At 37.9% G+C, this 21,656-nt stretch overlaps 1 protein-coding gene across 3 annotated transcripts; it reads left to right on the top strand.

Moving 5' to 3' along the window:
- On the top strand, positions 1–19,811 carry zgc:123258 (uncharacterized protein LOC641502 homolog). Of its 3 annotated transcripts, XM_038267730.1 has the most exons (17): positions 1–227; positions 2,663–2,773; positions 2,857–3,039; positions 4,113–4,202; positions 4,425–4,558; positions 5,924–6,081; positions 6,161–6,257; positions 8,948–9,049; positions 9,936–10,017; positions 10,220–10,294; positions 10,566–10,622; positions 11,982–12,035; positions 12,457–12,556; positions 13,085–13,165; positions 13,259–13,419; positions 18,710–18,743; positions 19,468–19,811. In XM_038267730.1, the coding sequence occupies exons 1-17, from the start codon at positions 174–176 to the stop codon at positions 19,503–19,505; spliced, it is 1,611 nt and encodes a 536-aa protein (XP_038123658.1). In that variant the 5' UTR covers positions 1–173; the 3' UTR covers positions 19,506–19,811. The 3 variants fall into 3 exon arrangements, with proteins under 3 accessions (XP_038123658.1, XP_038123661.1, XP_038123659.1); XM_038267733.1 differs by lacking the exon at positions 11,982–12,035; XM_038267731.1 differs by lacking the exon at positions 18,710–18,743.
- The last annotated feature ends 1,845 nt before the right edge of the window (positions 19,812–21,656 follow it).

The following is a 21,656-nucleotide window of genomic DNA, read 5'->3' as shown; positions in this document are numbered from 1 at the left end:
GGAACAGAAACTAGAATCTGTGTGGGTTTCACATGACACGAGCCAATACAGGAAGTTACCAGCGACAGAGACAACAGCCGTCAGTATACGAGCTATTCGGCTTCATTAACAAATAACCATGTGCCACAGAGAGAAGAACTGATTTTGAAGTTAAAAACTCTGCGGAAACGAAGATGGAGACGAAAGGAGCTCTCGGTTTCGCTCTGCTGTCCGTCATCCTATCGCTGGTAGGTAGAAGTAGCAGCTAGTGTCTGAAGAGCTCGGTCGGCTTGTTGTTGAAAACACGGTGGCACATACCGTGCTGGGAGCTCACACCCTGTGAGTTGAGCACAGGTGTCAAATTGTCGCCCGTTGTGATTTAGCAAAGCTGTGATAAAAACGAGCAGGATGTAGGGATCAGAAAAGATGCTAATCGTGCTAACCGGGCTGTTAGCTTTCTTGTTTATCGGAGAGTCAGCCGCAATAAACTGATGCCGAAAACTTTTTATTTCTGCTCAACATGTTGCTTTTTGACTGGGAAACATTTCTACATATATATATATATATATGATCACAAATGGGAAGCATTTCAAGTTAAATTTCCCACCGGTTTCAAATAACTGCCGTCTTAATCAGTAGTTTAAGCTCGGTTTATAATGCTGGGATTCCCCCACCACTTCCTTAGAAACAAAGTTTTATTTATAGCTGGCTTCAAATAAATATATCTATCTATAATCTATCTGGAAATGTATATTGAAATATATACATTTTATCTGTAATACGATAACATAAATATCTTGAAAACTTCATTTTTTTTTATTCAACAATTTCACAGTTTACATAAATACATGAACATTCGTCTCCTTTGTGAAAATAAGACACTGTGCAGTATCCAACATTGCTGGTGTTTTAACATAAAACAAAAATGAAAATTTACATCATCACATGTTGCTAGGGAAAGTACAAATTTACAAAAAGATGTTAAATTGTTTACACACATTTATAGTTTTTGTTGCCTTTTGATTAAGAGAATACTTAATCGTGTTGACATATTGCTTGACCTCATTGTCTGAAAACTTCATTTTTGAAATAATGCAATACTGCAATAAATCAGAAAATGTTAATTTTGTAGCACGTTAAAATTGCATATAACTATATTTTTATGCACACACACATATATATACAGACTCCAGTCATCTCATCAAGTCATCATGTTTAGACTGGACTCACTTGATGAGATGACTGGAGTCTGGTGTGTTGTTGCTTGGTTGGAAAGAAAACCTGCAGCCACATGGCCCTTTCTGGAACCAGTCTGACACCTGTGGCTTAGACAGTGCAGTTTTTTTATATAATTTAATTTTATTAATCTCACACTGGAGAAATTTCCCTCTGCATTTAACCCATCCCCCTTGGGTAGCAGAGGGCTGCCATATTGTGCTGTCCATGGGGCAGTGTGGGGTTAAGGATTTTTGCTCAGGGACCCAGAGTGGCAGTCTGTGGGAGTGGGGCTCGAACTCAGAACCTCAGGATTCCAAAGTCAATGCCTTAAACACTAGCCCCCACTCCCCCCTGTAAGCAAAAAGATGTAAGGTCCTATTTAAACAACCCATAGGAAGACATGAATTAATTGATCAAATTGACAGTATTGTTTCAAATGAATGGTTAATAATTTTAAGAAATCATTAGAAAACATTAAAGGCCCCCACAAAAAACAAAAAAATTGTGTCACAACTCAAACTCCTCTAAATTGTTTTGGTTGGTAATTAAAAATAAATATGCAGCTTTCCTTTTATAAAAATAAGATGGTTAAAGTGAAAGTAATAATCAAGTTGTAGTAACACTTTCTGTTACAATTCTGTTGTTACAATTGACTTTATTTTATTGCTTTTGATTTCTAAAATGCTTTACCTATAATTCAAAGACAAACTTTGGTTTATATGTAAAAAAAAAAAAAAAAAAAAATCCCCATCAGACATTTGTTTTCCTCTCCTGCAGAGAGAGTATGGCAGTGTTTATTTTATTTATTTATTTTTTTTTTATTAAAGGTTTTTGATTTAATGAGCCCTCCTAAAGACTCAAAAGCAGAAAAAACGGAGTAATATTTGTACATAGCTTGCAGATAGGACATTGGCTGTTTGCATGAGATCAAAGTGAAAATTCCAGTTTTTGATTTCAAGAATGCAGCTGTTGTTGTTTAAGAATGGTAGTGATTAAACTCTTAAATATCCAAGTCACAAACAGCTTAGTCCAACAGAAACATTACCGTCTACATGTTTAGATTAAGGGGGGAAAGATATGTTACAAACAACAGGTTGGTGATCGTTTAATTTCTTTATTAGCCTTAAGTAATTGGTATGTTCCTTTAAGAGATCTCGGCAGTGGCTCTAGATAAAGTTTAGATACTTGCATCAGAAATATAATTATGCATTTTTTATGCTGACTGGATTATAGATTGCATTTACTGCTTGTGATGGGGACTCAGAGGAATATTCTTCAAGTTGTACCGAATAGTAAACTTGGAAACTTTCCTTCAATAGATGGAATTAAAAATGACTTTATTTTGAGGCTGTTTTTGTTTATTTATCTCCTCCCATTTAGCCAGGATGGTGCTGGAAATGACAGGTTTTTTTTAAAAATGGGAATTTGGGTGAAAATACTAATTAAAGCATTTCTGTCCCTACAGGGAAGCTGCCAAGAGGCTGTTTTGCACATTTCAAATGGAAGTTTAGAGAGGGAATACTGCATCGTCCACAATCAGTCCTGGACTCCTCTCCCAGAGACGCTCGACACGTCTGTAAGTTCTCACCCCTCGAAGCAGTTCTGGAAACCACAGCCGCGCTTTTCCCCTCATACTGTCTATGTGTTGTGGTCTTTTAGACGGCATACCCGTTGGTGAACCTGACCTCCACCCTGCTGTGCGACGCCTCAGGAGTCCGTCCAGATGTGGTGAAGGACAAAGCGTTGGTGGTGATGAGGGGCGAGTGTGATTTCAGCCAGAAGGCTCTTGTTGCCCAGAGCCTCGGTGCTAAAGCTTTGCTCATCGCCACCAACACAACAATGGTAGGACATTAAGATTACTTTATTTTTTTATGGTGGAAAAAAAAAATCCAGCTCAATTCTGTTCATTGGTTTGATACTTCCTTAGAGTCACAGGCCCAGAGCCTATGCCCCCTCCACTGTACTTCAGATGCTCCAGATGCTTCTGCTTTAAAGCATCTGTTTAACATATACTGATGGAGGTTTATCTAAAGAGGGAAACCTCTTTGTAAAACAGTAGATAATCTGGCAGGGATAAAGAGATTGGTGCAGTTTGAGCTCTGAATCTGAACAGATGATGGGTGTATTCGATTTCTGAGGCTGCGTCCTCCAAGGACCCAGTCTATCTGAACTGAAAATAAAGAGTCCAGAGGAGTTCTTGCTGTGGATTCAAATAGGTCCAGCCTTCTCTGCTGTTCACCGCCTGTACGCTCTGTTGCCTAGCAACCAGTTAACATACGAAGCAGGCAAAGAATGGATGCCAAACTTCTCAATACTGTTCTGGGTGCTAATTACATTTTTGAGGAGCTTCAGCAGCAGAACCATCGTCACGAATATCAGATTTGTATTCCCCACAGTGCACAGATATCTGTCCTTAAATTACAGCCAAACCCATTTACACTGGGACAGATAAAACCATTAGATATATCAAACTTTACCCGCCATATATCTGACTCAGTAACCATTTTCATTTTCACAACTATTTTCATTAATTTCAGACAGAACTATTTACATACAAGTATTATAATAAACTGCATTAGGATCACCATTGTTCGGCTCCATTTCCCTTTTTCCTCTGAGCGTGGAGCAGCCGGCTTGCATGGACTCGCAATGAATCATGGGATACTCAAGGCTACGTAGGATACAGCGGACTTGTCCTTCATAACAAAAAAAGAAGGATGCATTTGTCGGCCGTATAACGAGGAATCTTCCAATCCGAATAGCCCACATCGCCGCGCTATGATGTAATTGGCTGACAATTCTGGCCTTTGAAGAACGCCCCTGGATTCAAACTCAGCAGATGTGTCTGATATTATTTCCCTCCAACCAAGTGAATGTATGACAGCCTTGTGTGTACCGACTCTTCTGCTTCGCAGTTCACTCCGTCAGCTAATGAGTCTGAGTATGGAAAGGTCCACATTCCTCTGGCTCTCATGAGGTACAGAGACTTCCTGGCTGCCAGGCAGGTAAGACAGCTTCACTTTTTATTTCTGCTCATTATTGGATCTGTTCAAACTTGTTGACGCATCAGGCTTTTGTGATGTTAAAGTAATATGGCTCATGTTTTTGTTTTTAAAATGGGGATCCTGATCTAAACTGGTATTTCCGATGCACCAGGAGTTTTTCCTGATCAACAACCGGTTTATAAAAGCCTCTCTACACACTTCTTTTTTTTTTTTAACCCTCAGGTGTTTGGTGAAGGAATGCAGGTGAAGTTGTTTGCACCGCCGTATTCTAAGATTGATCCCAACATCGCCATCATGCTGCTGATTTCCATTGTAACAGTGGCTTTGGGTGGCTACTGGAGTGGAGCATGTGAACGGTGAGAGCTGGTAGCTAACAGAGCTTCACCCTAAATAGGAATTACTTTGCCAATTAATCTGTTGATTATTCTTTTTTATAGTCAGTTATCAAAAGGTTCCTTAAAGAAGTTTTTTACAGAATTAAACCAGGTGAAACTAAAACTTTTCCACTTAAGGAGTTCTGATAGAGTATATAGTCAGATGAAACCTTTTTCTTTTTTATCTTAAAAGTAGGTTTCTCTATCAGTTAAAGGCATGTTTTAGAGTCTATACTCTTGTTAACAATTAATTACTAAATTATTTGACAATTATTTCAATAATCAATTAATCTGATTAATTGTTTCAGCCTTAATCCTAAAAATTCTTACTTGTAAAGCTCAGCACTTGTAACAGGGATAACTAAGATCATCCATGGTTTGTATGAACTGTAGTTGTTCTCTGCTTTCAAATTCAGCATGTCTTCATCCAGGCCTGAGATGAGAATTTTCTTTTGAAGTTGTAAGAGTTGCTCTTTGGCGTTTTAACTGGATTTGATGAAAATTTTAAGCCTCTTATTATAAAATATGTATTTTGATCGAGATGAGAAATCTGCATCCTGGTTTGTCGAAGTACTAACAGTTTGCATCCAATCATTTAAACAAACAGTCTTAGATTTTGGGAATATATAAGCTCATGAATGAGCCTGGAATGGCTTGAGAAAGCCTTGCAGGGCATCCTGAAGCCCACTGCTCTCATTAAGCCATAGAAAAGAAAGAAAATAACAAACTGTAATTTCAGGTGTTTTATAAAATATGTAAATCAGGAAATTGTCTATATACCAAACTGAATGATTATTGCTCTCTACTTCAAAAAACACTTTAGATTTTAAAATCAAAATCTATTAAAAAATGTTTTTCCATTTTTTTATTTAAAAATTTAATGTATAACATGGATTTTTAAACACCTAATTTTATTTCAGTGTTAAATTATGTTTAAATAAACAGATTATAGTTAAAAATGTCTCCGGACATTTACTGGTTGTTGTCTTTCTTTATTTGGACCCCGCTGATTTTTAATTGTTTACCTCTGATATAGTGTATGAAATAATGCAAACGGGTCGGCAATGTTCAGTGCGTCTTCTTTAAGTAGATGTATAAAAGCATAAACTAGCCTTTATACTTTCAGTTCTCCATTAGGAGCAGGACTGCAAAAATGATATTTTTTCTCAGTAAAGACACAGAAACTACTTTTTTAAGTAAATAAGTTGTTTATTCTTGATATTTAAGTTAACTTTTGTGTTTTTTTTACTGATCAGCAAGGATTGTGTCCACTGCCCTCCTCCTGCATTATAATTCACCTATTCTCAATCACATCTAAAGCTCAAACTTGTTGCCTTTTTCCATCAGGGACCGACTGAATAGTTGCGCCGCAGGCGGAGGAGGAGATGGAGAAAACAAGGCGGACAGCAACAGGCTGTTCCTGTACTCCCCCCTCAGCGTTTTGATCTTTGTCATCTTGATGTGCGGGATGTTGGTGCTCATGTACTTCTTCTATAATATTCTGGGTGAGTTGAGCAGAGAGAGATCACTCTGATACAAGTTTCTGTTTTAATGTTGGGATCATTTGTTTTTTCTTTTTTATAGTTTACATCATTATCGCCATCTTCTGCTTTGCTTCTGCCTCTGCACTGTTCAGCTGCCTGGATGCGGTGCTGGATAAAATAGGCTGCGGCACTTTAAGGTAGGAGCATCACTCTATTTAAAAGGGAGCAGCTGATTTGTTGAAATATGAGCAAATTGTCAGCAGCATTGTTGAGATAACACTGAACAACTGGGGTATTTCTTTTAAAAGTGTAACACCTTTAAAGCTAATATTACACAGACACAAAGGGGGTCTTTTGGGGGTTTTGTTATTAAGTTTCAGCTTTAGCAAAGGAAAAAAAAAACACGTCAGGCAATTGACGCCTCCGCCGCCCCGGGCATAATTTAATACAAAAACTCATATTGTCTCTACACCTGATTATTATTAAGTTCAAAACAAACCGATCAAATTAATCCCGTATTGTCCAAGTCCTGAAAAGAACAAGTGTTTAGAAAAAATTTCGTCCCCCCCCCAAAAAAAATACAAAAAATAAGGCGTCCAAAAAATAACTCTCGTAGCTCCGCGTATTCGGTTAGTGTCCCCCAAAAAAAGTGTCTCACAAAAGTTGTGAAAATAGCAGATCTAGTTCAACAAATCATTTTATTGGTTGTAAAATAAAGGAATAGTTTTAGACATATAAGGTCTCCATCCCAAAGCAAACACTTCCTGATCTACTATGAATTATGCATTACACACAGATCGATAAAATCTTCATTGATTAAAAAAAAAAAGTTAAGAAAAAAACATTCTTCTTTCTAATTTGGTAATTTTGGTTTTATTTCTGAGAATTTACCCCTCAGTTACTGCTGCTCAGGGGTCAAAGTAGATTTAAATTCACAGGGTTTTTATAAAGTTAAAAAATACAGAGAGATCCTCCACAATTGCCTTGTAATGCCATGGCGATCCAGAACTAAATTGAATGAGTATGCTCATTAAAATGTTTAAATATTTAAAGGAAACAGAGGAAATGTTTTAATGACAATACAAGGAAACATTTACATTATATTTAAATAGAAACAAGCAGATTGAGAAAAAATATTAAAAGATCTATGTACCTTTTCAGCTGGCTCTTTATCCAGAAGTAAACAGAATGCAATTAAATATTTTCTTTGGATATAATTTATGGATTCCTTTTGGTAGAAATTAAAGAATAGTTAGTATCACCTCTTGTGAGCTGAAAGAAATCAAATCGTAATAGTTAGACAAAGGGATTTTTACGCTTGGCAGAGGATGATCAGCCACAGGGTTTATTAAGTAGTGATGGAAGAGCCAAACTGCTGAGAGCGAACCATCAGAGTGGAGCGTAAAGCGCAGACTCCGAGCTCCGCACACAAAGATGCATTTCAGTCAAAGCACAGATGGGAGATCAGAGCAGAATTAGCCAGAGTTCAGCCCGCAGTACCGGAGCATTCTGGGTTATTTTCTCAGACTCTGTCTCTGCTGCTATGATCTGTGCTGCTTCTGCAGCGTTGCACATGCTGCAGGTGGGCGGCAGAAGCAAACAAGACACAGCTACACGGCTGATATTGCTTTGCTGATTACAGCACAATGATGCATTTTAAACGTCTGACTGACCACCCGCTAATTTTTATTAAGTCTCGTCTCGTTGATGAAAACTCAAACCCATGACTAGTCAACAAAGTCGACAACAATGATCCATGTTTAACTCGTCAGTTTATGTTATCGTCATGAAAAAAAGGAGCGTCTATGAAATGATTTTTATCGTTGTAACTGTTGACGAAAACAACCGCCGTTACCTGCTGGAAGCAGAGGCTGCGGTATCTGGGCTGGATTTGTTCATCACCTTAGCTGAAGTCTCTGGGGCGGTCGCTAAACTCTATGCTGGTAGAGCTTCAGGAGTGAATGTAATCCTCCCTGAGGAGCTGGGATACAAGTGGCTATCCCCCAGAGAGACGGGGAGACCCGATTATTCCCGGAGGCACTATCTGTACATTCAGGGCATATACATCCGGGTCACCCTCAATTTTAATTTATAAAAAAAAAACTCGTCTGTGCCGGAAATGGGATCCTACACTGCTTCCTGGAGCTAATTTTTTCGGCTTTGGATTAAAACATAAATCTAGTCTTTTTGAGTTTAATTTTTTTTCCTATCATTTTACCCTTATGGTATGTAGTGTCATTTATCATCTATAATGATAAATGGTTAAAAAAAAAAAGATAAGCAAGCAGTTTAACGGGGAAAATTTAAAAAGCATTGTCTGAGAAAATTCATAAAAAATGTTTTAAAGATGTGCATTAGCATTCTTTAGTCATTTAAGGATAAAAATAAGTACTTTTGGTACCATGATTACATTATCTTTTGCGACCTGGATGAATATCTGTTTGCACAAGCGCAAATGAGCCGATGGTACGGATCGTGCTCACAATGGATCGTGCTTCCGATAGGGATCCTGCTCACTACTGGTCGTGCTTCCGATACGGGTCGTGCTTCCGATACGGGTCGTGCTCACTATGGGTCGTGTTCACTATGGATCGTGCTTACGGTACGGATCGGGTAGTGACAGGCCCTTCCACATGATCCAGAGGAGTGTGTCTGGGCAGAGGGGAGTCTCTGGTCACGACAGGAAGACGACAAGTATGAATAATATTTTCAAATCAAGCTCGTTGTTAATTAATTACCATAAGAAGATCTAAAGAGGTCATGTGTTTACATTGTGGGAGGTTTCACACAGCTCTTATTTTTGACTTTCAGCTTGTGTGTGTCTGTGTGATTCTAGATTAGAAGCTGTTTGATAGACTCTGTATCCTCGATGTGTGTTTGTTTCCAGTTTTTCTGTCCGAAACAAGAGCTTCTCAGTGAGATCCATCCTGCTGGCTGGGGTGTGCATTAGCGTCGCTGTGGTCTGGGGAGTCTACAGAAATGAGGACAGGTACTGGCATGTCAAACAAAACGCATCACCACACAGTTTCTGTTTTGTTTTACTTTTCTTTCTGCAGAGGAGCTTTTTTACAGAGGAGCAGAATTAAATCTGAAAAAGAAACACATCAGTTCAGCAGATGCTTTATTGCAGGACCGTATCAATTCTGGGTTTATTCATAGATACTGATTGGGATTATTTCCTGCAAACTTTACCGGCTTTTTGCAAAATGAAACCCCCACCCTCGCTTATAATATATTTACTGTTCAAAGTGTGAATTGAAGTTTTCTCTAAGAGCGGGTTTGGATAAACTGGAAATGCACTAGTCAGACACGCTGTATCTTTCTGATTAGTTTTCTATTTTCTATATAGATTAGAAATGTTGTCTCAACAGTTAAATGTTCAGCATAAGTTGTTTTTTAAACAGCCAAAAGTTACGGAGCTTTTTCCATCTGTATCAACTAAAGCTTAACAATGTTTTGTTTTATAGGTGAATAATTTTCTAAAGTCACAGTAGTTTGTAAATTTGAAATGGAAAAGTTCAGGATTACTCCTGCAGGTTGGATCGTTAACCAATCATGTTTTGTAGGGTTATCTAAACCAGTGTTTTTGTTTTTAACTTTAAAAGTATAAAGCATGTTGACATGGCTCCTGGACATTCAGCTTTCTGTCACCTGCTGGACATCAAGCAGCCTGACTGAACCGCTGGTTCCCTCTTTGGAGAATACAGAAGCTTCTCACACTTTGCTTCCTCTGACTTCATCTTTAGTATCTTTACTCCTACTATAAAAATCTAAGCTGCTCATCTTGTCAATATTAAAATCAGCCAATTACTGTCAGCAGCTGATACTTGGTCCACATCTGATTTAAAAAAAAAAAAACTGTTTTATCCTCATAGTTGGATCTGGATCCTGCAGAACCTGCTTGGCTTTGCTTTTTGCCTGAACTTCATGAAGACCATCACACTCTCCAATTTCAAGGTATATGGACTCAGCCTTATATTGGCTTTATATTTGTTTGTTTAGTCACTTTTGTCTGGGGCAGCTCATTGTAATTTAGCAGGTTTGAAATCTTTTTCACGTTTTATCATTCTGTAAAGTGAATTATATTGGTTTTTTAATAATTTCTCTGATCTGGAATCTGTTTTTAATTAATCCACATTAATGTGTGTTTTTCTGACAGATCTGTGTGATCCTGCTGAGCCTCCTCCTTCTTTATGACGTCTTCTTTGTGTTCATAACTCCTTTCTTTACAAAGGTTCGTAGAAAATCATTTCAGTTTTTCTTCTCTTTTTAAATCAGTCCTATTTATTTTGAAAGTTTTTTTCTTTTTATTTATTAAAAAAAATTGTTAGAAATTATTTTTGACATTAACTGAACATTTGAAAAACATCCATTTTTCTGTACTTTTGAAAACATTGTATAAATAAACATTGGTCTGTGGCCTGGTCTTCTTTTTTGGATCCTTTCATAAAGCAATGAGAAGTTGAAGTTAAATATCCTGCATTGTTTTGTTTTTTTCTCAACAGAATGGAGTTAGCATCATGGTGCAGGTAGCTCTGGGCCCTGATGCAGCAGGGGAGAAGGTAAGTTCCTTTCTCTGCCTTATATTATGGTGCTATATTTAAATGTATTTCTAAACTTCTGTCCAAATATTGGGGAAATCCCTGACTTGTCCAGTTTCATTTCTATAGTTTCATACAGAAGCAGCGAAACCTTTGAAATCATAGCGGATATTGTTCAGTTTCACTGCCTCAAATTAAAAAATAATTTCTTTTTTTAATTTAGTTAATTTGAGAAAATCAATCGAAAGCTTATTCTAACTCAGTGACTGAAACATTTCATACTGCTGAACTATTGAACGCCCACATATGGTGATTCGTGTCATATTTTGTTAGATTTGGGGAAACAAGGGCACTTTGGAGAAGTTTACCTTCACCAGGGGTTTGTGGCAGAGAGACTTCCTAATATGTGATCACTGCTGGAAACGGCTCATGGCAGCAAATCTGATCGGGCTGTTCCGTTTAATATTTTTTATTTTTTTTTACCCAAATGTGGAAGTGAAACTAAGTTAATTAATTCCTCAGTAATGTATTTGTTATCTTGACTGACTCCCATAAATAAAAGCAACGATTCCCGGCATGAAATTACAATTCTTAATAATTAACATTTCAAATTTTTTCTCTAGTCACTTTAAGTACTGATTTCCTGAGCAAAATTACAATAACGACAAAATGTTTAATTGAATTCAAAAAGTAAGACTCTCAGTTCGAATGCTAAAAGTGGAGTATTGTTTTTATTACATAGATCCAATAAAACTAGATTGTTAATCTTAAATTTAGGTGATAATCTGCTCTATGCTATTGTTTTTATTCCTGCCCTGTAAACAGCCACTGGTGCCAGAAAAGGTCATATCTAAAGAAAAGCTGCAGTTCATAAGGTGTTATGTAATAGGAAAGTTCAGTGGAAGGAAAAAAATGTGCTGGAAAATGGATCACAAACAGGGATAACTTGTTATCTTGAGCAAATCGCAAATAAAAAAAAATCTATTCAGAATGTCAGGCTTTCATAAGGCCTGCAGCAGGAAGTCTTATAAAAACAAAATGTTTAAAATGTGTAAAATCGCTGAAATAAATTAACTTTTTAATGATTATTTTCTAATCTTTTGAGATGCAGCTGTGTTTTGGCTCGGAGAAATGACTTAAAGTTATGCTTTTTTTGTTTTGTTTTGTTTTTCTAAATAGTCAATCCTCCTTAGCTGAAAATATAAAAAGTATAAAGAGATGTGCCGATGTTTGTAGCTCAGGGGTGCAGCAGCTCTCGAGTAATAAGCCCCTGTGGAACTGTTAGCAGCTTTCTAACCATGCAGGCTGTTGTTATTGCCCTGAGGGAACAGCAGACGGATCTACTAACTGTGCGCTGGGGTTGGGTGGGCTCTGTCTTAGACACAAGGTAACATGGTGGCGATCCCTGCTGAACCCCAGGCTCCTTCTGAGAAAGTAAGACTTGACTTGTTACCCATCCACTTCCTTTCTTCTGTCCGTTTGTTATGCTGCATCCTGAGTTCACTGGGGAAAAATGGAGGCCTGGAGTCCTTTAGTCTAAGAGGCTTTTTATCATTTCAGTATGATTGATGATGCAAGAATGAGGGATGAGTTTAGAATTGGATATTTTCCCTGTTTGGCTACCTCAGTATATTCTAGTATTTTCTTTATCACTATGCCATCACTAAATTCTTTCATCAAAGTTACTGAGCTAATGACAGTGGTTGTTAAAGGAGTTTTTTGACTCTGATTTCCTGGGCAAAAGTATCAACCCATGTGACCTGAGGCTATCGCAGTCATAAAGGCATCACCACTTTGTTTACCTCCATCCAAACGGCTACTTTAACATTTAAGAAAAGCCTTGTGATGTTTGCAGATACCTGTGGTGATGCGTGTCCCGCGGTTCTCTGCTTGGGCTCAGAACCTGTGTGGGATGCAGTTCTCTATCCTCGGTTATGGAGATATCATCGTTCCAGGTGAGATTTCTCTGGCTACTTTCACACCACAGCCTGAAGTTACCCAAATCCGATTGTTTTTTTTTTTGTTTTTTTTGCCCACCCTCAAAGTGGATCTGATCTTTTCATGACAGTCTGAACAACACAGATCCGATTTTTTTCCAATGCGACCCAGGCCCCTTGGCTATGTGGTCCTGGATCCGATACCAATCAGATTTTTTTCAAATGCGACCTGTGTGTGAACGGCCAGGTCGCATTTATCCAACCTGAATGCCATTAGTAACCGACATAGGTCTCTATTCTGTCTTAGTACACAGAAGCGGCAAGGAAAACAAACTCCATGGTTTACCATCTTGAAAAGATTGAGGTTTTAAGGTTTTGAAAGATCGCTAAATGCGCCCCAGAAGCTTTTTGCTTCCAGCTTTTTGAAGTGGAAGAAATGGGGATAATTGAGCTAAATTTGAACTCAATGTTACTGCTTTCTTTGTTCTTCTAGAAATCACAGATTAATTCCTTAACTCAATCTCTCATTTTGATTTTAACCAACAGGTCTCCTGGTGGCCTATTGCAGCAGGTTTGATGTCTGGATCAACAGCAGGAGGAAGATCTACTTCATCAGCTGCTGCATTGGTAATTTTCCTTCTCCAGGTTTACTGCTTAAATTAAAGGTGTCTGTTCTTTTTTTCTCATGTTTTTATGTCCACCCTCCTTCCTCCATTGCAGCCTATCTCCTTGGGATGGTGCTGACCTTTGCGGTGATGCTGCTGTCAGGGATGGGCCAGCCAGCCCTGCTCTACTTGGTGCCTTTCACTTTGATAACTTCGGCCGTTGTTGCAGGGTGCAGAGGAGAGATGAAGCATTTTTGGACAGGAACAACCTATGAGGTGAGAAGAGCAGAAAGGGAATTGGTTGCATAATTGGTGTTTTTATACTGATGAAAGTGTAATACCCCACATGTTACCATGCTGCTATTATTTCATGTGTTAGACCAAGATAAATAGTTAAAGAGCCAGTTTCATGCAAAATAAATGGAAATGAACTATGTTATAATTAAGTTTCTTCATCAAAATCATGCACAGAGTAGCGTTTTGCTTGATTCATCCATCTCTGAGTGCTCTCTGAGCTGCAGCATTTCCGATCTATAAAAATGAGCGGTTGGTGAATATCTATGCAAGAAGCCTGTCTCCAGGAAGCACCGCGCTGCGCCTGCTTTGTAAACGAACACCCACTTTCTCAGATCAGGGAGGGGCAATATGAGGCAGAGCGCCACCATCATGACAAAGTGGCCCCTTTGGCAGCTCATCTGCACAGCGCAGCAACTTTTACTAAATATATTGGGAAGTGTCGGCCTAGTACAGGGGTCGGGAACTTTTTAAAAAATCTATGAAAAATAGATTTTTTTGGTTTGCTTATTTTAATAGGGTGTGCAGGAGGTCAATCAGACATTCAATATGTTTTCCAATGCTGTAAACATTTGTATAATAAATAAATTTAAACAATACATGTAAACATGTATCTCATGCATCATAGCCATAGCGATCAGTGAGAATCAGTCAAAGCCTGCAACACATGTCTAAGCGCGGCGCGCTGCTAGGCTAAGGAAGCGGCAGGGGTGTCTTTGTCCATGGATCCCAAAGGGGGAAAAAAAACGAAGATACCTGAAGAGAACAGTGGATTCAATGAAGAATGGACAAAATAATTTGCTTTCATTATCATTGCAGAAGGATTGCCTGCATTTTTGCTTTTGCACGAGAATGCGTGAAATAATAAAAAATAATGCGATTGCAGAACTTCTGGATAAATTAGAGAAAAGCAAAGATAGATTTAAGAAATGGATTGCATCTCCAAACTCCACTACTGCTGCTAGTTTTGTTTCAAGCATGAAAAAGGTCGTCCACAGATCAAACAGGTAGCGCTCTGATGCAAGTATGTGAATTTTTTTTCAATTTTTTCCCCCCAATTGCTCAAAATGAAAATAACACCAAGGAAAGCTGGTGGTAAAGGATGTGGGATTTCGGGGTTAGAGAGCTCTGCTCTGATGGATGTCAGTTCCTGCTTGGTTCCTCATGACTCAATCAACTCCTCCCAACAGAAACACGTCCACCATAGAAAGATTCCTTTATGTTGTTTTTATAATTTCATTAATGCAACAAAACCTAAACTACACAGTGAAGTGGCGCGCGGTGAGAGCGTTCACTGCTCCTCCCTCTCCTCATCTTGCTATGTGACATTTGCTCCAGGATAAACATTTAATCATGAATGCTTACTATATATATATAAGCCACATAGTCCTTTTCTATAGTGGGATAATACACTTAGAGCCCGTGTTGCCATGCAAGGCTTACAGGTGCTGGTCATAAAATTAGAATATCATGAAAAAGTAGATTGATTTCAGTAATTCCATTTAAAAAGTGAAACTTGTATATTATATTCATACATTACATACAAACTCATATATTTCAGATGTTTATTTTGTTTAATTTTGATGATTACAAATGACAACAAATGAAAATCTCAAATTCATCATATCAGAAAATTAGAATATTGTGAAAAGGTTCAAAATTGATGGCCCCTGGTGCCACACTCTAATCAGCTAATTAACTCAAACCACCTGCAAAAGCCTTTAAATGGTCTTTCAGTCTAGTTCTATAGGCTACACAATCATGGGGAAGACTGCTGACTTGACAGTTGTCCAAAAGACGACCATCGACACCTTGCACAAGGAGGGCAAGACACAAAAGGTCATCGCTAAAGAGGCTGGCTGTTCACAGAGCTCAGTGTCCAAGCACATTAATAGAGAGGCGAAGGGAAGGAAAAGATGTGGTCGAAAAAAGTGTACAAGCAAGAGAGATAACCGCACCCTGGAGAGGATTGTGAAACAAAACCCATTCAAAAATGTGGGGGAGATTCACAAAGAGTGGACTGCAGCTGGAGTGAGTGCTTCAAGAACCACCACACACAGACGTATGAAAGACATGGGTTTCTGCTGTCGCATTCCTTGTGTCAAGCCACTCTTGAACCACAGACAGCGTCAGAAGCGTCTTGCCTGGGCTAAAGAGAAACAGGACTGGACTGCTGGTGAGTGGTCCAAAGTCATGTTCTCTGATGAAAGTAAATTTTGCATTTCCTTTGGAAATCAAGGTCCCAGAGTCTGGAGGAAAAGAAGAGAGGCACTTCATCCACGTTGCTTGAAGTCCAGTGTAAAGTTTCCACAGTCAGTGATGGTTTGGGGTGCCATGTCATCTGCTGGTGTTGGTCCATTGTGTTTTCTGAGGTCCAGGGTCAACGCAGCCACATACCAGGAAGTTTTAGAGCACTTCATGCTTCCTGCAGCTGACCAACTTTTTGGAGATGCAGATTTCATTTTCCAACAGGACTTGGCACCTGCACACAGTGCCAAAGCTACCAGTACCTGGTTGAAGGACCATGGTATCCCTGTTCTTAATTGGCCAGCAAACTCTCCTGACCTTAACCCCATAGAAAATCTATGGGGTATTGTGAAGAAGAAGATGCAATACACCAGACCCAACAATTCAAAAGAGCTAAAAGCCACTATTAGAGCAACCTGGGCTATCATAACACCTGAGCAGTGCCACAGACTGATCGACTCCATGCCACGCCGCATTGCTGCAGTAATACAGGCCAAAGGAGGCCCAACTAAATACTGAGTGCTGTACATGCTCATACTTTTCAGTTGGCCAACATTTCTATAAATCCTTTGTTTTTATTGGTCTTCAGTAATATTCTATTTTTCTGATATGATGAATTTGAGATTTTCATTTGTTGTCATTTGTAATCATCAAAATTAAACAAAATAAACATCTGAAATATATGAGTTTGTATGTAATGTATGAATATAATATACAAGTTTCACTTTTTAAATGGAATTACTGAAATCAATCTACTTTTTCATGATATTCTAATTTTATGACCAGCACCTGTATATAAGACTTTTATATTTTTGTGGCTCCAGACAGATTTGTTTTTTTCGTCCAATATGGCTCTTTGACCAGTTTGGGTTGCCGGCCCCTGGCCTAGTAATTAGAGCAGTGCGCTTGTGCTCTAAGATGGTTGCAAGTACCCAGTTCGATCCCCACAGGCTGCCACTGTGGGTCTCCTGAGCAAAGACCCTTAATCCCACACTGCTCCCTGGGCGCCGCACAACGGAAGCCCACTGCTCCTCAAGGGGATGGGTTAAATGCAGAGAGTAAATTTCTCCAGTGTGAGATCAATAAAGTTCAATTATTAGTATTATATAAAATCTGTTTTTTTTTTGTTTTTTTTGGGGGGGCCGTCAGAGGTCTGGGACTTTGTTCATCCTTCAGAAATGTTGTGATACGGAGATGTCATAACCATGCATCTTAAGTATGGAAGGAAAATGATGCATTGTTTAAAAGAAACTTGAATACATTTAATTAATTTCAGAATCTCATTCACCCACCTTTTCTCTGATACCCTCAATAAAATAACGTAACCAATGCCTGCAGAACTTGCCCTTCCTCTCACTGTGCAAGCTTTGTAAAGTTATATATAAGACTATTCAATGCCAAACTATGCAACATTGAATTAATCATCTTTGGCTTTTCATTTTTAAAAAATTAAATGCATGCACGTTGATTTAAGACACCAAATCGCTTATAGTAATAATGCATGTTATTTAAGAGCACCTTTTAAAACACTAAAGGCTACTTTACTAATTAGTGTGGTTTGAGTTTGGATTTAAACTGATTTAAACTGAGAGATGAAAAGCTCCTACTGAGGTGAAATGAGGGAACAGGAAGATGAATTGAGGCTGTTTTATCTCATAAGTCATACGCTTATGACATACGACAATAAGCAGCTCTATCAGCGTGCCCCAGATCAGGATCTGACATCAGTCCCTACCTCACCAAAACCAATTTGAAAGGAGAATTTTTAGACAGTCGTGGAATGGAAGAGTAAAGCACAACTGATGACTTACAAAACTTTGGAGGAGCTGCAGAGCTCCAGAACTCAGGTGGAGGATTCTATTGTCTTCACTGCTGTTAGTAATGCAGCTAATAAATTAGATTTTTATGGAAGAAGTTGGAGAAATATCCAAAAGGGGCTGAATTTAATTACAAATATCTCATTTCAAGTTTTTCTTTTCAACATTATAAATCGGTGTGTCTTTTTTCTTTCTCTTTACTCAAGGAGTTGGTAGGGGAGTGACGGCCTAGTGGTTAGGGCATAGCGCTTGGAATCCTATGGGTCTGAGTTCGAGCCCCACTCCCTCGGGCTGCCACTCTGGGTCCCTGTGTAAGACCCTTAACCCCACACTGCTCCCTGTGCGCCGCAAATGGCATCCCACTGCTCCCCAAGGGGATGGGTTAAATGCAGAGTGAATTCCTCCAATGTGAGATCAATAATTATTTTATTTATCAAGTGTTTTTGTTCACAAAATCTCAGTAAGCCGGCCTAAAGTTCTCCTTTTCAATGTGACAAATGATGAAAAGTAATAGTGCTTATGTGAGGCGCTGTATGGCCACTGCTACCACTCAGGATATTCAGGTGCTTCTAAACAGAAACACAGGAAACCAATATGCTTTATCTGCAAACCATACCAGCAGCCAACGGTTTGTTAGTCTGTTCCGCTTAACTATTTGTCTTTATGAAGGTGCTGCATACCTACGAGCCAAACCTTTTCTACTGCAAGCTCTCTGCATGCTCCGTTATCCATCCATGTTTGCTTTAGCCAAACAGTAGAAGCTAAACCTCCATAAAGCTGCAGTCACTCTATATTTCTGAAATCTTTGGGCTATTTTTATGGGACGCCATTTTTTTGGCTGAAAGGAACTATAGAGTAGTATTATTCTACGTCTTTCAGTGATGATGACTCACACTTCATGGTTCTCTGCTGTGGAAACATCCGGGTAACTACTGCAGCATTACTCGTACAGTGATTCTAATCATTTTAGTCTATTTTATAGCTAAGTTTATGATCTATGAATAGATTTCTATAAAGTTTCTCAAAAAGCTAAATTTCAGGTCTGACAAAAGAATTAGGTCAACTTTTTAAAATGCTGATCCCAGCAGGGTGAGGTTTATAGTTTAGCTGTTAAACTGCGTTAAAATGTGTTTCTCTGTCTGTCGGAGTGAGGGGAGCAGGAGCAGCAGGAGAAAGATATGATTTTGACTTTGATTAATTTTCACCAGGTTTTGGATTCACCCAGGGAACCTTTGCTGCCAGGTGTGCCCCCCCCCCCCCCCCCCCCACCAAACACAGACCCCTTCCTTTGCATATTTCCTGTCATTAGTGTTGCTTACCGTGACGCATAATCATCTGTCTCTCATAAGCATTTCTTTTTTTCTTCTTTTATTTAACCTCTTGCTAACTCCTGATTTCCAGGGTCAGTGTCCTGCTGAAAGTCTAAATAGTTTTCGTACATCTAATAGAGTAAATCTACCATGTGGAACAGCAAAGTGCTTTGCACCAACTGACCAGCAGGGGTCTCCACATGACAACAAACAAATCTGAAAAACTTTGAAGCCACACTTTGATGCAGGCTTGTATTAAAAGTCGTGGCCCTGGAAAAAAAAAATTATTTTTAACTTCATCTCTTAATTTCTGCTTTTTGTGTGTATTATTTTTTTTTACTTTTATCCCTGCATTTATCCTTTTCCGTCAACAGGAATAATGATTATTAAGTTAACATTTTCCTTTAACCTTTGGCATGCTGTTGCTTGCAGTTAGCGTGGAAGAGCTATTGCATGGATTATGGATTTGTGGTTGGGTTTTGCTACAATTTTCTGCCTGTCTGCAATGTATGCATTGATCAATATGGTTTAAAATCGCATTTTGGGTGATCTATTTTTTTTGTTTGTTTTTTGTGTTTAAGCTGTTACCACTTAATTCTTAAAATAAATAACGCTGCCTGACCTTTTTTTTTTTTTTTCTCCACCCCCAATCGCAGAGGGAAGAACTGACCGCTCCGTAGGGGAAAGCTGCTGAGCCCCGACTTCTGGATCCTTTTTAATTATTTTTATTTCACGTTGCATAGCAAGGGAACACAAATGTTTATTCTGACTTTTCCTACATTGTGAACTCACTTTAACTGACTTGATTTGGAGCTTGAAAAGTGCTTGAAAGGGGAAAAGAAGATGATGTAATTAATCAATCTTACAGTACCTAAGAGCTCTGTTATATTCACTAACATAAATGGCAATGGCTTTGCCTTGATGATAAAAAAAAAAAAAAAACCCAAATCAGAATGCACTTTATAATATTTGGCTTAATGGATGTTTTCATATGGGGGGGGGGTAAAAAAAATATATACCTGCAGTATAAAACTAGTTTGATAATTGAGGTTTCTGTATAATCTTTTTGTAAAATATGACTTCTTTCTTTGCCTTATATTAAAGAGATGTCTTAATATCCTGTGTGTGTGTTTTTGTTTTGCGTATTCTAATTATTTATTCTTTATTTCTCTGCATGAACAGTATAATTTGGGAAGCATTTTAGAAGTTTTTACAGACAAACACATAATGTTTTGTAATATTTAAATATATACAGCTGGGCTGCAAATATTATTTTGCAAATCAATTAATCCGTCAATTTTTTTTATTGTTTATTAATTGATTAACAATCAGAACACCAAAGGCTCCATTAAGAAAACTTTTCATGAAATTAAACCAGGTGAAACTAAAACTTTTCCACTTGCAGAGTTATGGATAGAGCATAATGACACACAAATTTTTTTTTTTATCCTAAATGCAAATTTTATTTTATTTTTTACAATTTTTGGTATAATGATCGCTCTCTCGGCTGAAGGCATGCTTTGAGAGTCTACATTGCTGCTTATGATGATTTGATTACTACATTAGTTGACGATTATTTAAAAAAACGATTAATCCAATTGTTTCTGCCCTAATATACAGAACACACAATGACGTAGTCGCACCCCTAATCTTTTACAAATTTGTTCTGTAGAAGCCGCTTGCTTAATTATACTCTTTTAGATTTGTATTTGATGACTAAAAGTAGCAGATAACTGAAATGGAAGATATTGAAACATGGTTTTTAAAATGTTCAACAATAGTGGTGCGCATATGTTTTCAGCACCATTTGTATAAATTCACCTGTTCTCTGATGGGTATAGAGGTTTAATAGCAAACATTAGTGATCAAAGCCCATTACAAAGATTAAAGAAGATGGCATAAAGATCATAACAATATATCCCAGGTATTGAATACCAATTAATTAAATCTACCATCAAAAAAAAAAAAAAAACGTAACTTTTTGTTCAAGTTTAATCTGATACTCCTTAGGGTGAAGCACGGTGATGGAAGCGTCTTACTGTAGGGATGCATTAAGTCACATTGCTAAATATAAACGCACCCCTAAATGTTCAGATGTTCATTTGTAAATACCTTTTAAAACCAAAAAAACTTTCTTCCACCTCACATTTTTACACTACTTTGAACTGGTTCTTAAATTCCCAAAATGCAGTTTGAGGTTGTAAAATGTAAAAAGTTTATAGTTTTCTCAAGACTTTACATTTCCATAAACTCCATTTCTGTATAACATGAGAATATGAATATATATATAGAGATTATGTATTTTAAACTGCCTTAAATCACATGATTTACACACAGTGATTACTGATTTCACCTGTCTCTTCAGGGAAAGGCTGTTAAATTATCATTTAATTTTCATTAGAAAATCCTGAGACACTGACTATAGTACAAGTATTACTTTAAAGTTGTTTTTTCATCAAGAAAGGGATTTCAAAATGTTATAATCTGTGTCAAATCTTGAGACACATTTTTATTAGCAACCGTCATCCAAAGCAGATTGAGAAGGAAGAAAAGGTGTAATGAGTACTTCTTCTAAGGGCTTCAATTTATTACTAACAAATAGTTTTTTTAAGTTTTGGGGGAATTTAGAAAGTACTGCGTTATATGCATTTTGGGAAAACTGAAAATCCATTCAAACTAGCTGGCATTATGATACCAAGGGGTAAAACGCAAGGATCATAACGGAGAGGATGTAAAAAGTATAGAGCTTTTCTCCATTAAAAATAAACATTCATTCAGCGCATATGAATGGTTAGAAATACATCCTTTTACAGTCAGTCAGGGGCGGATTTAGGAAATTTGGGGC

Source organism: Cyprinodon tularosa, unplaced genomic scaffold (assembly GCF_016077235.1).
Source record: "Cyprinodon tularosa strain WSP-4 unplaced genomic scaffold, ASM1607723v1 ctg682, whole genome shotgun sequence".
In the NCBI taxonomy this organism is placed as follows: domain Eukaryota; kingdom Metazoa; phylum Chordata; class Actinopteri; order Cyprinodontiformes; family Cyprinodontidae; genus Cyprinodon; species Cyprinodon tularosa.
Note: the sequence above shows the minus strand (reverse complement) of the source record. Positions and strands in the feature narration are given on the sequence as shown.